General features: G+C 43.5%; 2 protein-coding genes across 4 annotated transcripts in view; both read right to left on the reverse strand.

The window, feature by feature from the left end:
- The window catches only part of LOC125389095 (coxsackievirus and adenovirus receptor homolog), a 30266-nt gene extending 26795 nt beyond the window's left edge, over window positions 1-3471 (reverse strand). The window contains exon 1 of the mRNA XM_087905482.1: window positions 3319-3471. Coding sequence (XP_087761608.1) covers window positions 3319-3361 — 43 coding nt within the window. The 5' untranslated portion in view covers window positions 3362-3471. The remainder of the gene's footprint in view (window positions 1-3318) is intronic.
- Window positions 3472-6501: 3030 nt separating this feature from the next.
- Pik3cb (phosphatidylinositol-4,5-bisphosphate 3-kinase catalytic subunit beta) overlaps window positions 6502-23330 on the reverse strand; it is a 107780-nt gene continuing 90951 nt past the window's right edge. For 2 of the 3 annotated variants that reach the window (XM_085689599.2, XM_085689601.2), the window contains exons 17-24: window positions 22563-22741; window positions 21079-21188; window positions 19859-19937; window positions 14275-14442; window positions 12518-12641; window positions 10882-11027; window positions 8803-8935; window positions 6502-7981 (exon numbers count right to left, since the gene is read on the reverse strand). In XM_085689599.2, the coding sequence (XP_085545725.1) occupies window positions 7844-7981; window positions 8803-8935; window positions 10882-11027; window positions 12518-12641; window positions 14275-14442; window positions 19859-19937; window positions 21079-21188; window positions 22563-22741 (1077 nt within the window). In that variant the 3' untranslated portion in view covers window positions 6502-7843. The remainder of the gene's footprint in view (window positions 7982-8802; window positions 8936-10881; window positions 11028-12517; window positions 12642-14274; window positions 14443-19858; window positions 19938-21078; window positions 21189-22562; window positions 22742-23330) is intronic. The other variant, XR_015001849.2, reaches the window with a different exon arrangement.

The raw sequence follows: 23330 nt of genomic DNA on the forward strand, positions 1-23330 counted from the left end.
AGTTCCAAAAACTGTAAAAACTGATAATGGGCCAACCTACACTAACACTGGCTTTGCTAATTTTTGCTCTGAGTTCTCCATTTCTCATAAAACAGAAATACCCTATAACCCTCAAGGACAAGCTATAATGGAGCAAGTGCATCGTACGCTCAAAGCCTATTTACATAAAACAAAAAGGGGGAATATGGTTCCACCCCCAGAGACCATTTATCTTTTATTTTATATGTTTTAAATTTTTTGACTGTTGATGCTCAATCTCATACCGCTGCTGATCGGCATTGGCGGCCAGATTCTTCCGGGATGCCTCATGTTAAATGGAAGAATCTAGCAGATGGCACCTGGTATGGTCCAGATCCTGTACTGGTATGGGGAAGAGGAGCTGTTTGTGTTTTCCCACAGGATGCTGACAGTCCAATATGGGTACCTGAGCGTCTGGTACGTGCTGTGAATTTTCCTGTTCAGAAGCCTGAAGACAGGACAGAGCCAAGAGATCCTACAGACTCGGTCAACTAAAATGTTGCTGGGATCCTGAGGAGCTGGCTATGGTGGTCCGAGTGCCAGGATTGTTCCTCTACCTATCAACCCATCCCATGATATTGGCAGCCATTGCTGTGGCTGCCAGAGTGGCTAGAGCTGCTAGATTTCCCATTAGTCAGTCAGCTGCTTCTGCTAGCACAATGGATACCCTCTCAGGACAGGTTGCAAATGCCTTGGCCATTCAAATTGAGCTAAATTTACAAATGATTTGGTTGTGTTTAATGACCTCTGCTAGGTTACAGTAAGGCTCATTGCTGTTATTCACAGACCCTGGAATGCACAAATTTCAAATTGGCTATTGATATTATTTTAGTTAACTATACCAGGGTTCCTTCTGTCAATGCTGAGACCTTACTTAAAGGGCTCCAATTTGGGCAGACTTATTAAGGATTGAGCAGGCACAGCCTCCTTAAGGAGTGCTTATATGTGCTGGAGCATCATTTTCATGTTTTCATGGCGCCAGAGTCAGAGGTAAGCTCAGGTCAATGTCACCACGTGGCGAGTCCTCTTAGCTATTGCCCTGGAGGATCTTTCAGATTTTAGCAAATCTGGCTAACTCAGTGATGGGTGACTAGTGAGCCAATGACAGGAAATTTTTTGGGGGGCTACACCAACCTAAGACAGGGGATGTGTTTTGACCTGGACTCTTTCCCATGATGGGTAAGGGGTATTGCCCGACATCCAATGCCACCTAATGACAGGCCTAGTCATATAATTTATATAAAAGGGGGCACCTGTAGGGCCTGGGTCTGCTCCTGCTCCTGGGGTGCCTCTTGAGGACAGTTTCTGCTCAGCCAGCTAAAACATTCTGTTTGTTCCTGTGCTCCCTCTGCCCCTCTTGGTGATTAGGTGTGGGGCATTGTTTCATCTTTGGTATGGTAATTTCCCACCTGCCTGGGGGGAAATCCTTGTGCAGCAGCTAGGTATATAAGTATTTCTCCAAGGTTAAATAAATGGCTTTCAGCTGATCTCCTTCGATTGACCCAGGTCTCTTGTGTGCTCTTTCAATCTCCAGGCCCTTGCCTGACTCGTGTACGGTACAGTGGTGCGCGAACTGTACCGAGGGGGTAACACAGAATCGGGTGTTACATGGAGGAATGATGCAATTTTATCTTAACTAAATTTTAAAAAGGACATGCATGCGACAGGAAATAAAAACCTGGAAACAAGCTTTTCTTTCTTCCTTTTTTATTCTTCAGTTCACTTCATGTGATTCCTAGGGCTCAGCAGTTACTCTGCAAATGCATATTTATTAGATGCAGTTAACAGAAAAAACCAGTCTGGAAATGCAACATGTGGCTGAGCATTGATCCAGTCCCCAGGAAGGAAGGGAGGGAGGAGGGCAAATTCCCCAAATCTTGAGAGAACCCTACTCCCATGTCATCCTGGAGTTGAATGTCAAGGGTTCAGAGAAACAACAGAATGCTGGAGGCTGGGCAAGGCAACACCCACATCGTTCAGAGTCATTCAAGCTGGCGGTGTGATTCAGTGTGACAAGTGTGATTCACTGAATGTGACCACAGTGGACAATGCGGCTTCACAGGAGTGAAGGGGGTGGAAGAATCAGTGTTCAGTATCAGAATGCTCTTACTGAGCCAATCAAAATGGAACTTTCAGAAAAAAAAACCCACTCAATTTCAGGGCAGATATTATTGTAAATGACTTCCATCCTTCCACATTTCTGTGTTCGATAGCTCTAAACTATTTTCCCCAGAGGACACAGGGTTTTTCGACCCCAGCTCCACGGGGCATGAACCAGGGAAACTGGTAACTGTCCCTTATCTTTTCAGGAAGCATTACCAGAAACTTCAGCCAAGCTTAATGTATCCAGAAGGTGTGGGCAGCCATGTAGACTCAGATAAGGAAAAGGCTTGGCAATAGAGCACTGGCTCATGGGTAATGCTCACACCTGTGTCATCCAAGAGTGTAATAAAGATTTTAATGGAAGCAGAACCATTCTGGCAGAAAGGCTATCAGAACTCAGAACATTTAACAACAGGGGCTCTCTATGTAACCCAGGTTGTCCACAGATTCACCAACCTCCTCCCTCAGTTTAAAGGCTGGGATTACAGGTTATACCATACACATGACTGGTCCCTGCATTTTTACAATCCCCCTTCACCTCACTGCCTTCCCACCAAGAGAGGACATAGGAACACAATGCATTTGGTGTATCCTTTAGGAATTACCAAGTCATTCAGTCTCATTAAAATGAAAAATATAATCAGCCAATGCATTATAGACTTGAAGCAGAGAGCAGAGTTCCCCTTCATTCTGCTCTAGGTCTGTAAGAAGCAGCACTACTTCCTAGCTTTCTTTTGCCTTTTAGTTAGCAATCCTGACTGTGGCTGTCCTCTAAACCTAAGAATGTGTCATTCAGTGCCCCTCTCTTAGGGCAGCTGGACCATCCAAGGCTCAGAGCAGCTGGCTGTCCAGTGGATAAGACTTCTGTCAGTCAGTCCACACAGGGCCAAGCATTTGAAAACGTTGGCAGGCACTACGGAGAGACTGAGAGTCTAACATGACGAGAAGCATGAATAAATTACATTCTGCACTCTGGGCGACAGTGCTCTGGGAAAAAGCGGGAGGCTCACTTATGTGCCTGCAGGCTCCCCCACCCACCTTTGAGTTCCCGTCCCAGCTCTTACACCCTGCACCCAAGGGACTCTCTGCAGAGGTTCCCTACCCTCCCAGCTCCCCGCTCCAGTCCTTTCCGTAACTTTGCTGTTAACCCCAGGGAGACACTGAACAAATGCTGGGGACCTAATGGCCCCTACTCACCTGTGACTCCCAAAAGGAGGAGGAAGCCCAGCAGAAGCACCATGGTGGCCGTCCAGTGGGTGGCAGTGACAGGAACTCAGCCGTTGCTCTGGGTCCCCAGCTTTCCTTGCATCTAGTTATCTATCAACGGGCACCAAGATTGTGCCATCCAATAGGGAAGGTGCATCTCACCCCTGTATCTGCTCCACCCCAACGTGAGGTTCCCAGGGCAATCTGGCACAGCTCAGGGTTAAAGGGAAATTCCCAGGGCTTCTTTTGAGCTGGATTCTTTGACCTAACCTGTTCAGTTGCCTAGAGGTTGTGCCTCTCATCCTCTCCTGGCCCCTGCCTTCCCTCCAGAAACCAAATGTAATCCATGCTGCTGCACCCATACTATTCGCCCCACTAAGTCAACCCCGTAGACATCTCCGGTCATCTGTGCCACCTTCTGCTGTTCACTGCAGAGCCTGGCCTGGGGTTCTAGGAGGTGACAGAATTGGGCAGTGGGATTCATTAGCAGTCTGAGGTAGGTGAGCTAAAGAAGACGGCATAAGATGACTTTTCTTTCGTAAAGATTCCAAACCTGCAGCTGGGACTCAGGGATTTGTTTTAAAGATTATTCTATCAGTGTTGCTGGTCAACATGAATTAGTGATTTAAAAGTGGGACTAGGCAGGGATGGTCGAAGGTATCAGATAAGGTGCAGGGTGGGAGGTGTGGGTACTCCAAGATCTTGCAGTAAAATATTCTGTCATTCAGAATTTCTTCTGTTATTCTGCTGCTCATTCTGGGTTGTTCTTCCTGCACAATGCCCACTGAACTGCAGAGAAACTCAAGGACGGTACCAGAAAAGCAGCAGCTGAGATGCAGTAGGAATAAGACCTAGGACAGGAGTGGTCACCAGATGTAGGGGAGGCCCCTACAGGTCACTGTTGCTATGAAAATCACATACACACACACACACACACACACACACAGAGAGAGAGAGAGAGAGAGAGAGAGAGAGAGACAGACAGACAGACAGACAGACAGACAGACAGACAGAGACAGAGACAGAGAGACAGAAAGAGATAGAGAAAGATTGAAATTCCTGCCTGGCACATAGCAAGTAATTAAATCCTTTTTATTGGGTCAGAAAGTACAGGGAAAATTAATCAGGAAGATTAATAATTTAGTTGCAATACTGGTTGTACAGTAAGATTACGTAGAATACTTTATTTAAACCAATGGCAGAGCCACACTCCAGGACATTCTAATCTGACGTGTGTAGAATTCTGCTGACTTAAGATGAGTCTGAATACAGCTGGAAGGTGGTCTGATGGGTCTTGAGAACCCGCTCTTAGCCCAGGAAACAAGAGCCTACCAGTTATCAATACAGGTACACAGTATTCGGGATTTAAATCTTTACCTCATCATATTTTATGAAGTAAAGGATCAAGCATCGAGGCCACTCACTTTTGTCACACTGTCTAATGAAGATTTGGAGAGCAGAAGGTAACAGGAGGAGGACGCGGAGAGGTGGAGATCAGACAGGGGACCTTGAGGTAGGTGCTCTAAGTCACAGCAACAAAGAAGACACCGCTGCAGAGAAAACTCGGGGGTGGGAAAGTCCTGCCTTCCACCTCTGGTGGCTTCTGAACTCAAATCTAAACTCCTTCAGGAATGAGCAACCGTCTATCCCAGTTTATTTACTAAGTGGGTAAATAAGATGACATTATTCCAACCTCAGTTGGTACAGGAGGATGTATTTTTCTCCTCAGGGTTTCTACTGCTCTGATAAAACACCATCACCAAAAAGTAACTTGGAGGAGGAAAGAGTTTATTTCAGCTTACAGTCCACATCACAGTCCATTGCTGAAGGAAGTCAGGGCAGAAACTCAGGCAGGGCAGGAACCCGGAGGCAGAAACTGAAGCAAAAGCCATGGAGGTGTGCTGTTCCCTGGCTTGCTCAGTCTACTTTTTATAGCACCCAGGACCACTGTCCCAGGGGCAGTACCACCCACACGGTTTGACCCCTCCACAACAATCACTAATTTACAGCCCAATCTTATAGAGGCATTTCCAAGAACGCCATGTAACCCACAGGCAGAGGCTGAGACACAGAGCCTGGGTTTAAGTACATCCTAAGGAACCAACACAGGAGCTTGTTAAGGTAGATGTATCAACCACTCCAAGACTTAAGAGGACCTGCTGAACTAAGAGAGGTTAAGCGGCGTTGTTAGGGTATCTCAGTCATTGAAGGGAATAGGAATTAGCTTGTGGGCAGAAGTCCCAATCTTACAGTGGCAGTAATATCAACACTTCTGAAAATTGAATTAGAAATACTAGAAACCATTTCTACGTGATGGTTTGAGTCAGGGTCTGGTGTAGCTCAGAGTGCCCTCAAACTCACCAAGCTCAGAACAGTCTTGAGCTCCCAGCTCTCCCAAGTGCCAGGATTACAGATACCTAACACATGGACTTGGATTTTATTAACCTGAATAAATTATGAGACACAGCAACATACACCCTGGGACAAAGGATAATCACTGTTGACAATCTATCTGTAGGGACATGCTTCCTGGCAACCTAACTGTTGCCTGACATCCCCCATACTACTACCAAGCTCTCAAAGCCAACCTGGAAGAAGTCTGGGCCTTTGGCTCAGAGTCAGAGAGAGAAAATGTGTTATGTAACAAGTGTGGCATTTAAGGATGTAGAGAAATGTGGGATACACCTTGCTGGTTAGCCAGTCCTTGTTCAAGCAGGTATCTGTATAGCCTAGAGTGCTAATTCATTCTAGAGGGTGGCTAACTTTCTGCCTTCCGCCTTCTCTTCTCAGACGAGCAACTCAGCAAGCATGGATGGAGTGTCTGTCTGTATCTACCTACTGAACCACACCACCCTGGCTGGCTTTCCCACACATCTGTGCACAGGAATGCAGTAGAGGCAAGCGAGCTGAGGTCACAACAGCAGACTGATGAAAACACCCCCTCCCTTAGGCTTCCATCAGTCCAAGAAGCCTTCAAGACTGTCCATGGTGGAGCAAGGGGAAGCTGGGCAGAGGTCCTGAACCTCAGTCCACTCCTTAGTTTGGTTTCTCTACTGACTTGGCCATTTTGGGAGAGCCCCAATAGCAGCAGGTTCCAAAGACTCTGTGATTCCCACAAAGAAAGCCCACATGTCCCCAAACAGCCGAAACTACCCATTTATTTGACAGAGAACATTAAGAAGGACAACAAAATTAAACAATCTTTAATAAAATTCCTATAGAAAACTGAAGTCACAGGGCAAGTACTCAGTTGTCTTTCCCATGTCACTGAGGATTGAGGGCTCCCCATGTCTTTGGAGAAGAAGCAGTAGTTTTGCTGGATCTTGACAGTACTCAGTATGTGTGCTGCTAAGGCGAACACTCCGCCATTACTCAGGAAGAACATCCATGTACACACCAACCAGTAGTTCCTATTGCACATGTTAGCATCACATGTCACCTAGCACCCTAACTGTATGGTACCTCAACAAATAAATTAAGATTCCCATGTGGCATGAATCCACTTCAATTTCAACAAATACCATTGAAAAAAAATCACATTATTATACATTTCAATAAATATAGTAAGAACAGCTGGCGTATTACTAAAATACTGAAATTTGGGTTTGGAGTTTATTCCATAAATAGGTTCCTTTTTATTTGCTCGCTTCCTTGGATACATCTGCTCAAGTATTGTGTTCTATGAAATGAACTCTCAGAACTATGCAGAGAAACTGCATTCATATGTGCCTCAGGACTGAAGCGGATGGAAGACCTGGATCCACGGTCAACTGAAAAGTAACTTAGGAAAAGTTCTGCTTTTGGAAAACTTTAAAACACAGGCTGAAGAATACCAAAGAAACATCTTTTTATATAGAACTCCCACTAGAAATTTTATAAATATATATGCAATATATATATATATATTATATTTGCCCCACAAATAGATTCTCAGCAAGTCTGGCTGGAATGATGCTATCATGATAGATAAATATTAACAAAATTAGTGAGTTTTCACAGATTTAAAATATTTCCTTTAAAAAATAATTAAATTTAACACAATCAATGTAATTTGTAGCTTACATAATTTAAAAAGGGAAGGGAGATACCTTTCTTTGAAGCCTTGTTTGGGCAATCAGAACAGCTCCAGTCCCCCCAAATGTTATGGTGAGTGGCTGGCTGAGTGGCAGCACTTGGTCACAACACTGAAAAGAAGTATTTACACTCTGGTAAAGTACCAAATACTGAAGGAAAACAATCCCAGAGTCCCTAGTAGCATTCCTCGGCGTGCAAGGTCAGCAGGAAAGGGTCCTCCATGCTGTCTGTTGGCAATGTTCAGGATGAGTCCTAGGAGCATTTGAGAAACAGGGTGGGCATCGGGATGGTTCAGATCAGGCTTTGTGGGAGGCCTCATTCTTGATTTCACTCTGCGTTTCAGGATTTCATTCCCTTTGTATTTCTGGTAGGGTCATGTTTAGTGCAAGTGCAAAATGGAAAGGAAACAAACTGACAAGTCCACTGGGAGCCAAGGCTGATGCTAAGACCTGTAGTCTTTGCGGACTGTATGAGCCATCCAGTTCACCTTGGTAGTCCAGCTTTCCCTGAGGGCCTCATCAAATTTCTGCTTAAATTGTTTGAGTGCTTCTTCTTCACTCTTTCCTAAGGCAAGAGAGTCCTAAAGATGAAAGAGAAAAATGTCTGACTTCATCCACCCTTGACAGAGACATGCAAACATAATCTATGGGGAGGTATGGCCAGTCTCCCCATCCAGACACTTTCATGTTCCCATATAAATGTCGCCTGCAGAGCAAGATGAACACCCAAGAAGAATGACCATACAGTCTTAGCAAAGGGTTTTTGAGGATGAAATTAATTTGTAATTAATGTAAGACACTAAGCTGCTTTTCTGGTCAGATGACTGAGGATCCATAACACATAAGTCAAAGGCAAACCAGTGGAAACCAGTGTTGGGCAGCTGATGACCTAGCGTGTGGGCAACAAGTCCCGGTCTAGTACCCTCCTTTGTGTGCCCTTTCTATTGTGGAGAAATTTTCTAAGTTAACAACTCCTTTAGAAACTGCTCCTTCATGTGAACCTCACAGATTACCCGCTTCTACCCTTTGGCTAAAAACCAGAGGAAATAACTTTGTTTTACTCCTTTGGATGCTTTATTTTTTAAAAAAATGACTGGAGGTTGGTATTTCTTAAGTCTTCTTTGTAAAATAATAATGATGATGATGATGATAACTATATTCATCTTGTGTGCGTGTCCATGTATGTGTGTGTGCCCGTGCACGGGCACATGCACACAGAGGTTAGTGGGAATCTTTAAGAAGTCAGTTTTCTCCAGGAACTGAACGCGGATCCTCAGACTTGGCAGCCGGCAGCCCTCTCATCTGAGCCATTTTGTCAGTTCCTTGTGGACATTTTGAACGGAGCTCTAACTGAGCTTTGTGCTCACAAACGCCAACAAACACACAGAGGGGGGGTTCTTACCTTAAGATACTGTATATCTTTGACTGACGTAAGCTCAGGAAGCCCTGCAGTCAACATCAGTGCAAAGAGAGTGATGAAGAGGTTCCCATGCCGCCGTAAAATCAGATAGGCATCTTCACAGCACTGGCGAAACCTTGAGTTGATGTAATACCCATGTGTGTGGCGTCCGAGGGAGGTGGGCATTTGCAAAGGAAGAAAGAAAAGCAGATATCTTTAGAGCCAGGGCATCCCCATGAGCAAAAGCTTCAGCTCATGTGTGATGCTTTGAAAACAGCCCCAGACTACAGTTTACATAAAGAAATCAAACTCTCTAAAACCATAGGGCTCTCTCTTCAAATCAGAAATAACTAATCTTCTACAGGAATAGGCAATGCAACAACCTGGGCTTTGATTTACTACAAAACAGAGAAACACTAAACAAGCCATTATTATAATGCCTGGGCATTTCTGAATCCCCGCCCGGGCTCTGCCTTTTAATCTCTTCCGTCCCTAAAAACAGAGTCGATGGTGTACACTCCTTGTTGTTTTTTGCTCTTTCTCCCCTTTAAGATGATAATGGCCAAGAGTTATCCAACTAATTCACACAGAACAAGAAATGTTCGTATCAGCCTTTACTGAGTATGCAGTAGAGTGTCCACATGATACATACCTCTACTTCACTCATTACTTTTGTTCTCATTAGAACTTTTGCTTACATTTATCTATCTATCTATCTATCTATCTATCTATCTATCTATCTATCTAGTGTGTGTGTGTGTGTGTGTGTGTGTGTGTGTGTGTGTGTGTAGGGGTTGGAGGACAACTTGAGGGAATCAGTTCACTCTTCACACATGGGATTCTGGAGATCAAACTCAAAGTCCAAGCTTGGTGACAAGCACCATTACCTACTGAGCCTTCTCTTCAACCCCTTTTGTCCACCTTTCTTCTTCTTCTTTTTTTGAGACAGGGTTTCTCTGTAGTTTTGGAGCCTATCCTGAAACTAGCTGTTGTAGACCAGGTTGACCTCAAACTCACACAGAGATCCACCTGCCTCTGCCTCCCGAGTGTGTAGAGAGCTGTGTAATGCCACGCCTTAAAGATGGCGCTGGTTTCCGCCTTCCACCTCCCTGATGGTGACTGCTCTCGGTCGTAAACAACTCCATATATGGCTAAGGCTAAGGATCTGGCTTGCTTCCACGGTTCTGGACCTATCTGCATTTCCCACGTGGCATGCTGGGGTTGGCTACCCAGAGGCTATTTAAGCTGTGGGCTGGCTTTGCCCTGGGTCAGAAGATTGTTCAAGGTTTCTGAATAAACAGCAGTTAGAAGAGTCTGTGTTGTGTTTTCCTTGCTGATTGAGGCGGACGTGACACGAGTGCTGGGATTAAAGGCGTGCGCCACCACCCAAACTTGATGACAAGCACCATTACCTACTGAGCCATCTCTTCAACCCCTTTTGTCCACATTTTAAGATTAAAAAAAAAACACAGGCAAGAAGATAAACGCTAGAGAGCACACTGCCAGTAACGTCTGCTTAAAGCCCAGGCTCCCTTACTGTTCCCTAAACAGAGTGACAATAAAATGCTTGTTCTCCCAGCATCTTACTGTCAAACAGCTTTGTAGTTTGGAGATAAAATTTTCCGAAACAGGTAGAAGGTGCAATAAAACACAGTAGCTCATCACATGTTAGCATTGTCTGTCTCCATCTTGGTCACTTCTGAACAGGTGAAGAACCCGAATCTTCTGTTACCAGACCAAGAATCTCCCAGACCAAAACAACCCTGTTAGTGTGATGCCTGATGCTGCCTGCTGGACTAAGTCTAGAGTCAGCTGGAGACTGGCCTCTGTGCAGGCCTGTGTGGCTAATCAGCGGGAGGACTGGGTGCTGATGCTCCCTGTGGACCGATGCTCTGCCACTGTGGCTCCCCCACGGCAAGACCCCGAAACTCGAGCCAAAATAAGTCCTGTCTGCTTCAGGTTGCTCTTGTTGGAGCATTTTATCACAGACACAAGACAGTAACACAGGAAGAGTTAGAAAATGTGAGCGACCTGGTCAGAGAAGTGGTAGATGTTTCTCCTTGACACAAGGGCAATACTCACCTGCCAAATTTTTCTGTATTTCCTGTTTTTCCTTGCTGAATGACATGAATGAAGTCATAAGTAAGGATAAAAGGTACTCGCTCTCTTTTAATGCCAAATTTAGATTTGAAATTTCCAAGAATATGTCCAAAATCTATGTGGAAGAGCTGAAAAATAAATGGGATCTTATTTCCCGGTGTCTCTTCAATATTTCTATTTGGTATGACTACTGTCATACTGATTTAATATCAGGCCCCAATTTAATATATCTGAGCGAATTCCCCCAGCACAGTCTACACAGGACCCACCTTACATATTTGAGCCATTCCCTTGATCCTCATGTTGAGATGACCCTCAGCCATAAAATTATTTTCATTGTTTCTTCATAACTGTAATCTTGTGTTATGGACTGTAATGCAAACATCTGTGTTTTCTGATGGTCTCAGGGCAAACCCTGTTTCACAGCCCCCAAAGGGGTCACGGCTCACAAGTTGAGAGCACTGCTCTACTTCCTCGGTTTTCTGAGAGCCAACTATGGCTCTCCAAGACCCTCAGGCTTCCATTTTCTCAGTTCTGCTGAGTCACTGGACCATCTTACTCTCTATGCCTGTGCACAATACAAAAACCTTTACGGAGAAAACCTAGTTGTTGTAAATAATTGAGAAAAGACTGAAATTAAATCACCTCATCTGGCTTCCCTAGCTACCTTAGAAAGATACCACCTGCATTTCTCCCAACTCCTACAGTGATCAAGTCTGATGTTCCAAAATTAAAACAAAAAACTCGGGACTGGCTCCGTGACCAGTGTTTAAGAGCACTGGCTGCTCTTTCAGGAGATGACCCAGCCTGGGTTCCCAGCACCCACATGGCAGCTTAGTACTGTCCGTGACTCCAGTCTTAGGGGAGCTGACACCGTTTCTGGCTTCTATATGCACCAGGCACGCACATGGCGCACAAGCAAACACACAGGCAAATAGCTACACAGAAAGTAGTTTAAAAAAGAAAAGAAAAAAAAAAGGTGGTACATTTTGATTCTACTCTTTTTTTTTCAAAGCGTTGTTTCTTACCAGATTTTATTTACTTTTATTTTATTTGTATTGAGTGCTTTGCCTACACATGTGTTTGGTGCCTGAAGAACCAGAAGGAGGTATCAGATCTCCTGAAACTGGAGTTGCAGACAGTTGTGAGCTGGGAACCAAACCTGGGTCCTCTGGAAGAGCAGTCAGTGTTCTTAATCAATGAGCCACCTCTCAAGCCCCCACCTTGTTACTTTCTTCCATTTTCACTTACATAGGTTAAGACAGGGTCTCAAGCAAGCAACTCTCCTGCCTCAGTCTTCTGAGTGCTCTAATTATAGGTCCATACCACCATACCAGCACCGCATACAAATTCTTTTTAAAATTTATTTATTTATTTTAAGTTTTTTTTCGAGGCAGGGTTTCTCTGTGTAACAGCCCTAGTTGTCCTGGAATTAGCTCTGTAGAGCGGGTTGGCCTTGAACTCACAGAGCCAAATACAAATCTTTGTAATGAGAGAACAGGTTACTTTTAAATAATAGCAATAGCAAATGGTATGTGAAATGGGGTTGGTAGAAAGGTGAAAGACAAAAACACAACTTAATGCCACCCAAGCCCATGGCTTCTGCAGTGCAACTTACCTGGCCGGTTTTCTTCACCATGATGTTGTCACTATGCCTGTCACCGATGCCAAGGACATAAGAAGCTACACAGTAGCCAGCACAGGACAGGGTGAACTCCTCAATTGCTCGGTCCAGGTCATCCCTGGAGACAGACAGAGAAGCAGCTGAGTCAGGCCTCAGTGTCGGGGAGAGACCTACACCATGTTGATGCTCTCAACCATGCAGAGAACTCATAGAACAAACCAAAGCTGAATGGCCACACGGTGCCTGAAAGGCAGGAGAGTCAGACAGCTTTCAGGACATCGCCTCACTGAACCTCAGCTGTTTAAGTCCCTATGTCCTAGGAGTCCTGTGCTAGTGGGACTTACGCTTTCATGAATGGTACTGTGAGAGGCCACCATGGCTTTGCTATACCATCCTGGGGCCGAGGAATTTTTTTTTTAAACTAGCTTTGGTTTCAGTTTACAAGGTCTTACTCTATAACCCATTTGGGCACAAAAATCACCAAGGAACTTGCCTGCCCTTGAATCCACGGCAATTCCCTCCTCCCTTAGACTCTCAAGTGCTGGGGTTACAGGAGGAAGCCACTTTAGTCAGGGTGGTCTCAGACTAGCACCCAGGTTTTAGAGTCAAGCACTGTCATTCTCACCATGCTGGTCAGTGACCTCAATCAGAAGCCAGGATACAGCCCCTTTGGGGAAGGCTGTTAGACTGAAATTGATTCAATTCTCACATGAAAGTCCCTGAACAATGTGAATGATAAAATTTAAATCTGATTTAAGTGGTTAGTCAAAAGTACTTGTAAAACACTTTCCTTCACAGCAAAATATTTCCTAGAATAGTGATATTGTTCATCACCCTTACTATAAATAAACTTATTCTTCTTATATTATTATTGAAGCAGGGTCTCATGGTTTTATAGCTCAGGATGACCCTAGAGTTTTTGATTCTTCTGCCTTTACCTCCTGAATGCTGAGGTTATAGGCAGGTGTCACTAAGTAAGTACCTGTGGTCCTAGGGATCAAACCTGGGGCTTTGCCAATATTAGGAAAGCCACCAACTGATCTATATCCTCAGCCAAGGACAAAATTTTAAATATTTTTCTTTTAGCTTGGAAAGATCACAGACTATACAAACTCATTTACTTAAATCATAAAATTAACATATTAGGGTTGGGAAGATGGCTTCTCAGGTAGGAGCTTTGCTGGTCCCTAGAGCATCTGAGTTTGGTCACACTCCTGTAGCTCCAGTTCTAGGGCATCTGAACCTCCTTCTGGACTCTCTGGGCACCTGCAGTGGTGCACATACCCACACACATGTACATTTAATTAGAAACAACAATAAGCCTGGGAGTGACAGCACACACCTTTGATCCCAGCACTTTAGAGGCAGAGGCAGGAGGATCTCTGTGGTCTACATAGTGAGCTCAATGACAGCCAGGACTAGACACATTCAACCTCCCCTCCCCCCAAAAAAACCCAAAAAACAAAACAAAAATAAACAAATCTTTTTAAAAGAACTAACCTATTAGAAACCTAAGTTCATATAGTTATATAAGTTGATGCTATAAACAACAGCTTCAACCCGCTATCTTAAAAACGCACTCTAACATAGTGAGAGGCTTCTAAACGCTGAGATAAAGTAGATGTCTTAAGATTTAATAAGGCTCACGAGGCATCTGTGTTGACTGAGGCAGTAAGCAATGGAAACACTTCTGTCTGGTCACTATTATCTGTGCTCGTGTTCGGGTAAAGAAATGATGATGACACACTCACCCAGAGTTGTACTCCTTCAGCCAGTTCAGGAGTGCATCTTTGTTGAAGGCTGCTGTGGCAGCCACATTGCTACTGTTCAGCTGAATGTCAGCGATTGTCTCAGAGGTGCTCACAACCTCAATGAGGCCAGAGCGATCTCCCGTTGCTAAACAGCCATAAGGAAGCATCCTGGAAGGAAAAAAAAATAGACATAAGGGACCGTGTTTTCCATGGGGGAAACATTAATTTTCTAAGTTTTTCCTTTGACATAGAAGAAAAGAATTTTATCATGGTCAGACTTGTCATCACTTGGTAACACCGCATGGAAAATAGAAGCTCTATCTTCTGCTAGAGAATAAACTTGGGCCAGCGGATGGGATGATTTACCAGAATGCTGCAACTAATGCATTGTCTGCTACATAATTATGCTTGTGAAATATTCGATTAGACTGAACACATTAACAGATGCACATTAGATAAACAAGGAGTCATTGCCTTTTACTCTAAAACTTTGGAACCAGGATCATTTTTTTATGAAACATGTAATGGCATCTTTATTAAAGTAATTTCACGCTCCAAGTACTCCCATCTACAAACTTATGGTCTTCTTTCACTCTCCTCGTAGCCAACATTTAGTTTACCAGACTTAAAACTGATTCAGACCCGGGAATGGTAATCCTAGAACTTGAAAGTGAGACAAGTTTGGAAGTTCAAAATCGTTCTGGGCTATGAGATGTGGGAGAAGGAGAAAGAGGAGGAAGGGGGGGATCGGGAGGAAGAATATGGGAAGGAAATGAGGAAGTGGAGGAAATAGAAAACACGAACTCAGAATCTTAGTGCTTTTGTACCCTACCTGCTAATACCCCAGTCCAAGTCACCATCAACCTTCACCTCAGAATTCTCAACAGTTTCTAAGCTGGGCTTCCTGCTTTCCACAGCAGTAAGACCTGCTTAAAATGTCGTCACACCACTCCTCTAGTGAAAGGTCTCTATGGCATCCTAGCACAACCAACCAACCGAAGGACAGGGTGCATGGGTTCAGTAAACGGTTGGGTGGCACACGTTCTACCAGATGTCAGACATGATTCAGAAATGAGCAGTCCCTATCCTCCCTGAGCTTATGAAGCAACGAGGCACAATGGTAATGTGGTCACTATGAAGAGAGGTCTTGGCAGAAGTCCAGGCACACCTCCGTGGATGGGGCAGGGGAGCAGGCTTAGTTGTTAAAAGCACCCGCTACTCTTACAGAGGATGGAAGTTCAATTCCCAGCACCCACATCACACAGTTCACAACAGCCTGTAACTCCAGCGCCAGAGTCTGGGGTCTTCTTCTGGTCTCTAAGGACACTTGCCCTCACACGCACAGACATACACAAATAGACATAATTAGAAATTTAAAAATCTTTTTAAAAGATCTTTGTAAGATAAAGAGATGACTCAGTGGGTGACAATGTTTGCTATGCAATTGTGAGCTCTCAGCTCAGACCTCCTAACATCTACATAGAAAGCTGGGTGTGGTGTGGAGACCAGGCTGGGGGAGCTGGTGTGGCTTGCTGGCCGCCAACCTACTCCAGGTTCAGTTAGAGACCTTTGGTCAAAGGAACAAGGTAGAGAGTGATCGAGCTGGATACCCGACTTCCTCCTCTGGCTCTGGGCATGCTCCTCCCTCATCGCCCTTTCCACAGACTTGAAGGCTGTCTGAGCTACACAGTAAGATCAAGGCCAACCCGAGGAGCTAAGCAAAGCCCTATACTTAAACAGTAAAGGAGGGAGGACTGGGCTGGCAGAATACACGAGCAAAGTGAGGAGAAGATATGAGTTGCTGGAAAGATGGCATGGGGGTCCTACAGGTCATGCAAGGATTGAGAGACAAGAGCAAACTGTGTGGGCAATAGAGTGCATTAGTGAGTATAGTAGAGATAAGAGAATAGACTGTGCTGGTTTCTAGCATTACTTCTAAAAAACAATTCAGTCATTGTATATTCCTTTAAGTGAGAGCAACACTGGCGAACTACATTCTGGCAGACTGAAATACTAAGCCTATATTATTAATTTACTTCTCTTTCTTTTAGAGAACTAAGGAAGAACATTAAATATTTCACTACTGCCTGGCAGCCTATTGTGACACAACCCATGTAAAGCAAACACGGTTGGGTTAAAGTGCACTTTCTTGCTTCCTGCACCCCCTAGCAACCCACTACAGGCCAAACTAGGCACAAGTCCAACAACTTCCTCTTCAAAAGCAAGCAATGATGAAAGCAATCAGTGACTTAAGGATGGAACATTCACAATGGGAAGGAAAAAACACCCTCATCTGAAAGACAGTTTGACAGAAGTCATGCTGGGGGCAAACTCTTGGAACTCTCCCTAATCATCTCATTGGGGCCTTCTTGACCCTGAATGTCTACAGTTTTTTATAAAGCACATGGCAATATTTCTGCCATTTACCTTTCTTTCTTGCACTTTCTGACCTAAGGACAATGTTACCTTCATGAGAAAACAGCACGGGACACACTGCACTGAGGGAGGTAGGTAGCAGCAGCCCTTTATCCCTCCTTTGCCACACAGGGTGGCGAAGGTCACAGTGTAAACTCTCCCTTGCTTGCACATGCTTCCTTTCCTGATCCTGCCAACACCAACAGCATCGAATATCTTACATACAACTTTTGCACAGTCTCTTGTAAGTGAGAAAATTCTAACAGTAGAGTCAGGCATGGTGGCACACCCCTTTAGCTCCAGCACTCATGAGGCAGAGGCAGGTAGATCTCCGTGAATTTGAGGCCAGCCTGGTCTACAGAATGAGTTACATAATGGAGAGTTCCTGCCCCCTTTGCCTGCCTCAAAACTCAGATGTGTAAGTGAAGACAACTACTCAAATTTTTTATTTGACATGTAGCACAGGGACACAGGATGCAGAGGACTGTCAAGTCTACTGAATGTCAGACAGATTTGAGGTTGACAACGTTTCAGTCGACAGGAAAAGCTAACTGACAACTAATTGTTAAGCAAAAGACATAGTGTCAAGATATTTATACCTTATGAATGTTCTGCTTTTGACATGAAAGACACCAGAGTATCATGAGATATCAGAGAAAATTTAAATGAGCAAAAGTATTTTCGTTAACGGAAGCATGGCATTGTTACTAAAATAGTAACATATAGGAGGTACCCAAACATTTGGGACTGACTGAGAGTGCATGCTGCATGACCCAGTTCAATCTGAACAGCTGGTCAAAAGAAAAACAAACACAAAAGGCACACTGGAGCACAGATATTTATAGAAACAGTAAAGAAGGTTTGGTGAGAAAGAGATGGGCGTTTGAAAGAACTCAAAGCTCCACACTTTAAAAATATGGGGTCAGAGGACAAAGTGCCAGTAATATCCCACTGGACCCTTGATGTTTCCTACTGCACAGCAGCTGAGAACACCCAGCACTCCCACACATGGCTGTCTCCGTTATCTGAGGTGACAATGATGCTCATGATGCTAAATGTATGCCAACTTTGGATGGAATGGACAAAACCAAACAGAGACAACAACTGGGCTGGGGTTTTCGACGAGGCTGACGAGACTAAGAAGCAGCACTAAGCAGCCAGTCTTCAGCTCAGTCTTTGCAACTGATGAAGGCCCATCCTATGGCCAAACCTGCAACCTGTGAAGATCACCCAGCAGCCCCTGCTGTCTAAGGCTAGGAGCTGGTCTTGCCTCAGTGAGTTCCCCACAATGGTGGAATGATATCCTCTGAACCATTAGCTCCAAATAAACCTTTCTTCCCTCAAGCTGCTTCACATACTATATTCTTGCGTCTATATGATTGTGCTTCGGTGTCTCTCCTTCCATCATGGCATTTGGGGACTGAACTGAGCCAAGTGTGCTTGTGCTGCTCTTTTACCCACTGAGAATCTCACTGGCCCCTATGATACTTCTTCGTAGAAATTTGGTCTCAACAATAACAAAAGCAACATACTCAACTCTCTACCTGTGATATACTCCTTACGAGTGGCTAAAGGAGGGAACAACCATTCACACATGGTAGTATTTTTAAGTAGTTAATCAGAAACTCATTAAGGTAAAGGAAAATATACCACATATAGTGACCGTTTGGTCCTTTCTGGGTGATTGTTGAGAGGGCATCCTAGAGCTGAAAGAAGTGGACAGATGCTCCCATCCCTAACCCAGAAGCTAAGTCCAACTGATGACCACTTGCAAATGAAAACTTAGTTTCCTCCAAGGGAGTCTCACTGGGGAAGCAAACTACTCTTAAGGGTAGGCTGCCTGCCCAGAAGTAGATGCCAACAGAAAATGAACTCAACAGAATCAGAATCATAATGTCATGCCAGGGCTTTTCCTTTTATAATTTTATCTTTTTTTTTTTTTTGAGACAGGGTTTCCTCTGTGTGTAAAGTAGATCGCTACCCTTTCTATGAGTTTACCCCCTATTAAGTAAACCTATATTATACTCCATTCTGGGCTAGTGTGGAACTATTTTATTATAAATTGGAACTTACTCTGCTGGCCTCAAACTCACAGAGAACTGCCTGCCTCTACCTCCTGAGTGCTGGGAATTAAAGGTACAGGCCACCACTGCCTGGACTTAATTTTATGATTTTTATTTCCTTTTTATCCCTCACGTCCTTTATGAATATTATGGCTTTCAGTTTAGAGTTTTTATGGGATTCCCGAGTGTGAGAACAAGTGGGTCTGTTCCTTGTGCCTTCTCTTGTGTGTCTTTTCCTTCAGCTTGTCTGTTTTGCCCAATTCTGATGTGTTAGTTTTTGTTTTATCCTACTAACTATATTTTATTTTACTATTATCCCATAGAAACCTGTTTGTTTTCTAATGATAAACAAAAGGGGTTGGATCTAGATGGGAGGTGAGGTGAGGAGGAACTAGGAGGAGGAGAGGGAGGAGAAACTGCAATTAGGATATATTTTGTGAGGGGACAAAATTATTTTCAATAAAAGGGCAAAACACAGACATCACATTGCAATCACAGCTACAGTGCCATGAAAGGGAAAAAAAATCACACTAGATTGTTCTTATTTAAGAGGACTGGAAAAGTATATTCCAGAAGGATCTAGAAACAAAGACTCTTCCTTTAAAATACAAACAAGGTGGCAGATAAGATTACTCAGTAGATGTAAGTGCGTGCTGCCAAACCTGAGGTTTGATCCCCAGGATCCATAGAAGCCAAAACCTCAACTCTCAAAAGCTGTCTTCTGACTTCCACATGTGTCTCCACACATGGCTGGAATCTCAGCACTTGGGACGCCGAGGCAGAATAATGAATTCCAGTCCATCTTGCCTGTACAGCAAGTTCAATACCACCTTGAGCTACATAATGGACCCAGTCTCAAAATGAAAGACACCAAGCTTCAAACTGGAACCTGGCACTTGATTCTAGATGCCTGTTCCAATCATATTAAAGTCCAAATCCCTTCTCTGGAATCTCAAGCATGCTCAGTTTTAATCATGATGAGACTCAAATAGAGCAATGTTTGGGCAGCACACTGTAAAAGGCCATACTATTATTATGAACAATAATCAAAAGGGAAAGGAAGGAGGAAAACATCATGAAATAAGCAGATGCACTGGAGTGCTCACCGAAGGTCCAAACCAGCCTCTTTCCAGAGCAGATCCATCAGGCGCAGCATCTGCAGCGTCAGCATGTCCTGCCGCAAATCTAAGGAAAATGCCTCTCAGTTAGATGCACTTGCCATTTTCTGCCCCCACTCGTTAACTCAACATTAGGCATTTGGTCAGATTTGCTAAACCTGTTACCAAGCACTGAACTTTTCCCTCCAATTTTAATCTTGTCCATATTCACTGAATTTATTTACCGTCATGTCCATGAGAGCTTCTAGTCTCAGCACTCATGAGATTGAAAATTTGAAGCCAGCCTCCATTATATAGTGAGATTTTGGGCCAAAATAATAACAAATAATAAAAGTTAAAGAGTACTTTCAGGCCGACATGATGGCACACACTGTAATCCTAGTACTTGGAGGTGGGGAATGTAGCAGAGTGCAAAGCCATTCTTGGCTACATAATGAGTTCAAGGCCAACCTGGGTTGCTTAAAGTTGTCTCTCCCTAAAGAGTACTTTTGGACAAAATAATTTCAAAGTAATAACAAGTTATACTATTTGTATAGTCTACTAAAGTAAAATATTTAGCAATACATCATGAGGGCTGGCTATGCGGGCACATTCATGTGATTCCACTTTGGGAAGGCTGAGTCAAGAACACAGGTCAGTCTTTGCTACAGAGTGAAACACTATCTCAAGCAACACGAACCACTTTGAAGAAGTTCTACTAAGAAGTTGCAAGCACGTATAAATAAGTTATTTGCTGTGAATCCTTTAAGGACTCTAGTACAGAGATGTTATACCCTCATGAGATGAAGACCTTAGAGCTAATCAGCTGTAGGACTTCCTTGTGGCCGTGGAGCTTATAAGCCATGACAGCCTTTGGCATTTCCTTATCAAGTCTGGGTCATCAGCTTAATCCAAATGTGAAACTCTGGCAATGATATGTAACAGGATGCATGAATGTACAGAGATAGCCTTTCCTTTATAAGTTTTTCATCAAAAGATTTAATATTTTTATTTTATATGACAAAATAGGAAGGCTTATTATTTAACTAATTAAACTGTAGAAGCAATTTCTCAGAAAGAAAAGAGCTAATGTTGTGAGCACTGGCAGTGGCCTCTTGGCTGCTATCACACCGACACACACACACACACACACACACACACACACACACACACACACTCACACACACACACACACCATTCCAATAAGCTGTGAAAATTCTAGGACTTACCATCACCATTTTTAAAGATCACTCCAACCGAGTCCTCTCCAAAGCCTCTGCTGCTGTAGACCAGCCACAAGGGCTTCATCTTGGAATCCATGTATTTGCACTTTTCAACACTGAAATCAGCAAGGGGGAATCAACCACTTCGGTACAACAACGTGCATCAGGCATGCAAACCCCTCACCTATTTCTTTCAGAGCCTACACAAGTCACAGTCAGAGGACTTTCTCTGGGTAGAAAAGGAACCCTGAGGTCAGTTCTGGCTGGCACCCGACCTTTGATTACCTCCATTTGAAATTTCTCCTTGTTTTCTTATACTTCCTTAACTTTTTATGTTTAGTGAGTAAAAGATTAGAATACATTACTGCGTTAAAATTAGGATTACAAACAACTTCATTTTACAAGACATTTCTTATTATGTGTGTATATGTACATGTATATGTGCATAGTACAGAGGCTAGAATCTTACTTATATGTGTATATGTACATGTGTGTAGTTCAGAGGCTAGAATCTTACTTATGTGTGTATACGTACATGTATGCATGCAGTATAGAGGCTAGAAGAGGGTGTCAGGTCCCCTGGAGCTGGAGTTACACGCTATTGTAAGCCATCTGACATGAGTGATAGGAACAAAACCCTGGTCCTCTACAAGAGCAGCAGGGGCTCTTAAATGTTGAGCCATATCTCAAGCCTGGATTTTTTTTTATTTCACAATGAGGATTCAATTCTGAATACCGCTGTTGACACAAATTATAACTTTCCACTTCTGTATGAATGAAAAGATGGGAAAGAGTTCAGAGATTCATTTAAATATTGTTTTAAAATAGGAAATCAGTAAATATGTCATGATTTCCAACATTTTGCTCATGCAGGATTTTCAGTTCTTAAAAATGGATAATATATCCAGGAATGGTGGCACATGCTTGTGTTACCTGCACTCAGCAGGCAAGAGGATTATGTGTTCAAAGTCAGCCTGGGCTAGCTATATAAGACCCTGTATCAAAACTAACTTAGGCTGGAGAGATGACTCAGTGGTTAAGAGCATATACTGCTCTTGGAGGGGACCCAAGTTCAGTTCCTAGCACCCAAGTCAGGCAGGCAGCTCACAACAGCCTGTAACTCAAGCTCCAGAGGATTCAATGCCTCTGGCCACTGTGAACACTGAATACACCCCCACAAATAAAAATAATGAAATCGTTTTTTAAAGCTGGCTTATATATGTTCCCATATACAACTGAAATTATGTATAATTTAAAGAAATTAATTTACAATATTTCTAATTCCACAGATAAATCTAGCTAGTAGCTCTACAGTCTCATAAATACAAACACAGTCTCCGAAGACTCTTGAGATTTTCCTTCCCCAGTTAGATTTGACGACCTTGGGCTAACAGCCAGCCCCACCAGTTCCTCAACATAGCGACTCAGAGATCTTCTGCATTGCTATGTTCGTAGGCTCCTCACTGTGCAAAGCAGAGACAGCCACTTACTAGAGTTCTGAGAGGATGACACACGGATTCAGAGGCGACTGAAGGTCTGAGAGGGCCTCCCGGTAAGCGTTCTGCTTTAAACAAGTGTGCATAGCCTCCTTTCCTTTAGCTCTGTTGAGCTTCACGGCATTCAATTTGATTAAGCTATTTAAAGTTTTTAACTTATTGAGTGCTTCAACCTGAAAAATAAGGTTCCCCACCCCGAAAATTCATATATGGTTAAAAATAATATATTATACACTCACATTTATTAGTAGCTCTAACCAAACACACATATACAATCCTTCATATAAGAAGAATTTACACACAGTAAGTTACTATCATTTACCAGTTAAGGTACCATTTTTAAGTCCTTTATTAAATGATATCTTATAAATTTGAGACAGTGAGCAGGCACAGACTGGGCATTTTCAGACAGGTGTGAAACTGTATTCAACTTTACAGTTCACCGAGTAAGGAAATCTGAACCACTCCATCTGGTCTACACAATGAGACAGGGGCTATGTACAGATGTAACCTGCTGGTCCTGGTACTGAAACCTTACTGCCTACTCCCATGTCCTTGTTTTTCGGTTGTTATTTTAGACACAGCCTTTTATGTAGCTCAGGCTACTCAGCTGGAATTAAAGATATGTGCTATCGTGCCTGGCAAAACCTATCATCATGTGCCTGGAATCTCAGCCTGTTTTCTTTCTACTGCCAGAACAACAAGAACAGATCATGATTGAAGGTATTTGTTATCCAAGATGAAACTACTTGCTTTTAAGTT

Source organism: Myodes glareolus, chromosome 4 (genome assembly GCF_982192425.1).
Source record: "Myodes glareolus chromosome 4, mMyoGla1.1, whole genome shotgun sequence".
NCBI lineage: Eukaryota > Metazoa > Chordata > Mammalia > Rodentia > Cricetidae > Myodes > Myodes glareolus.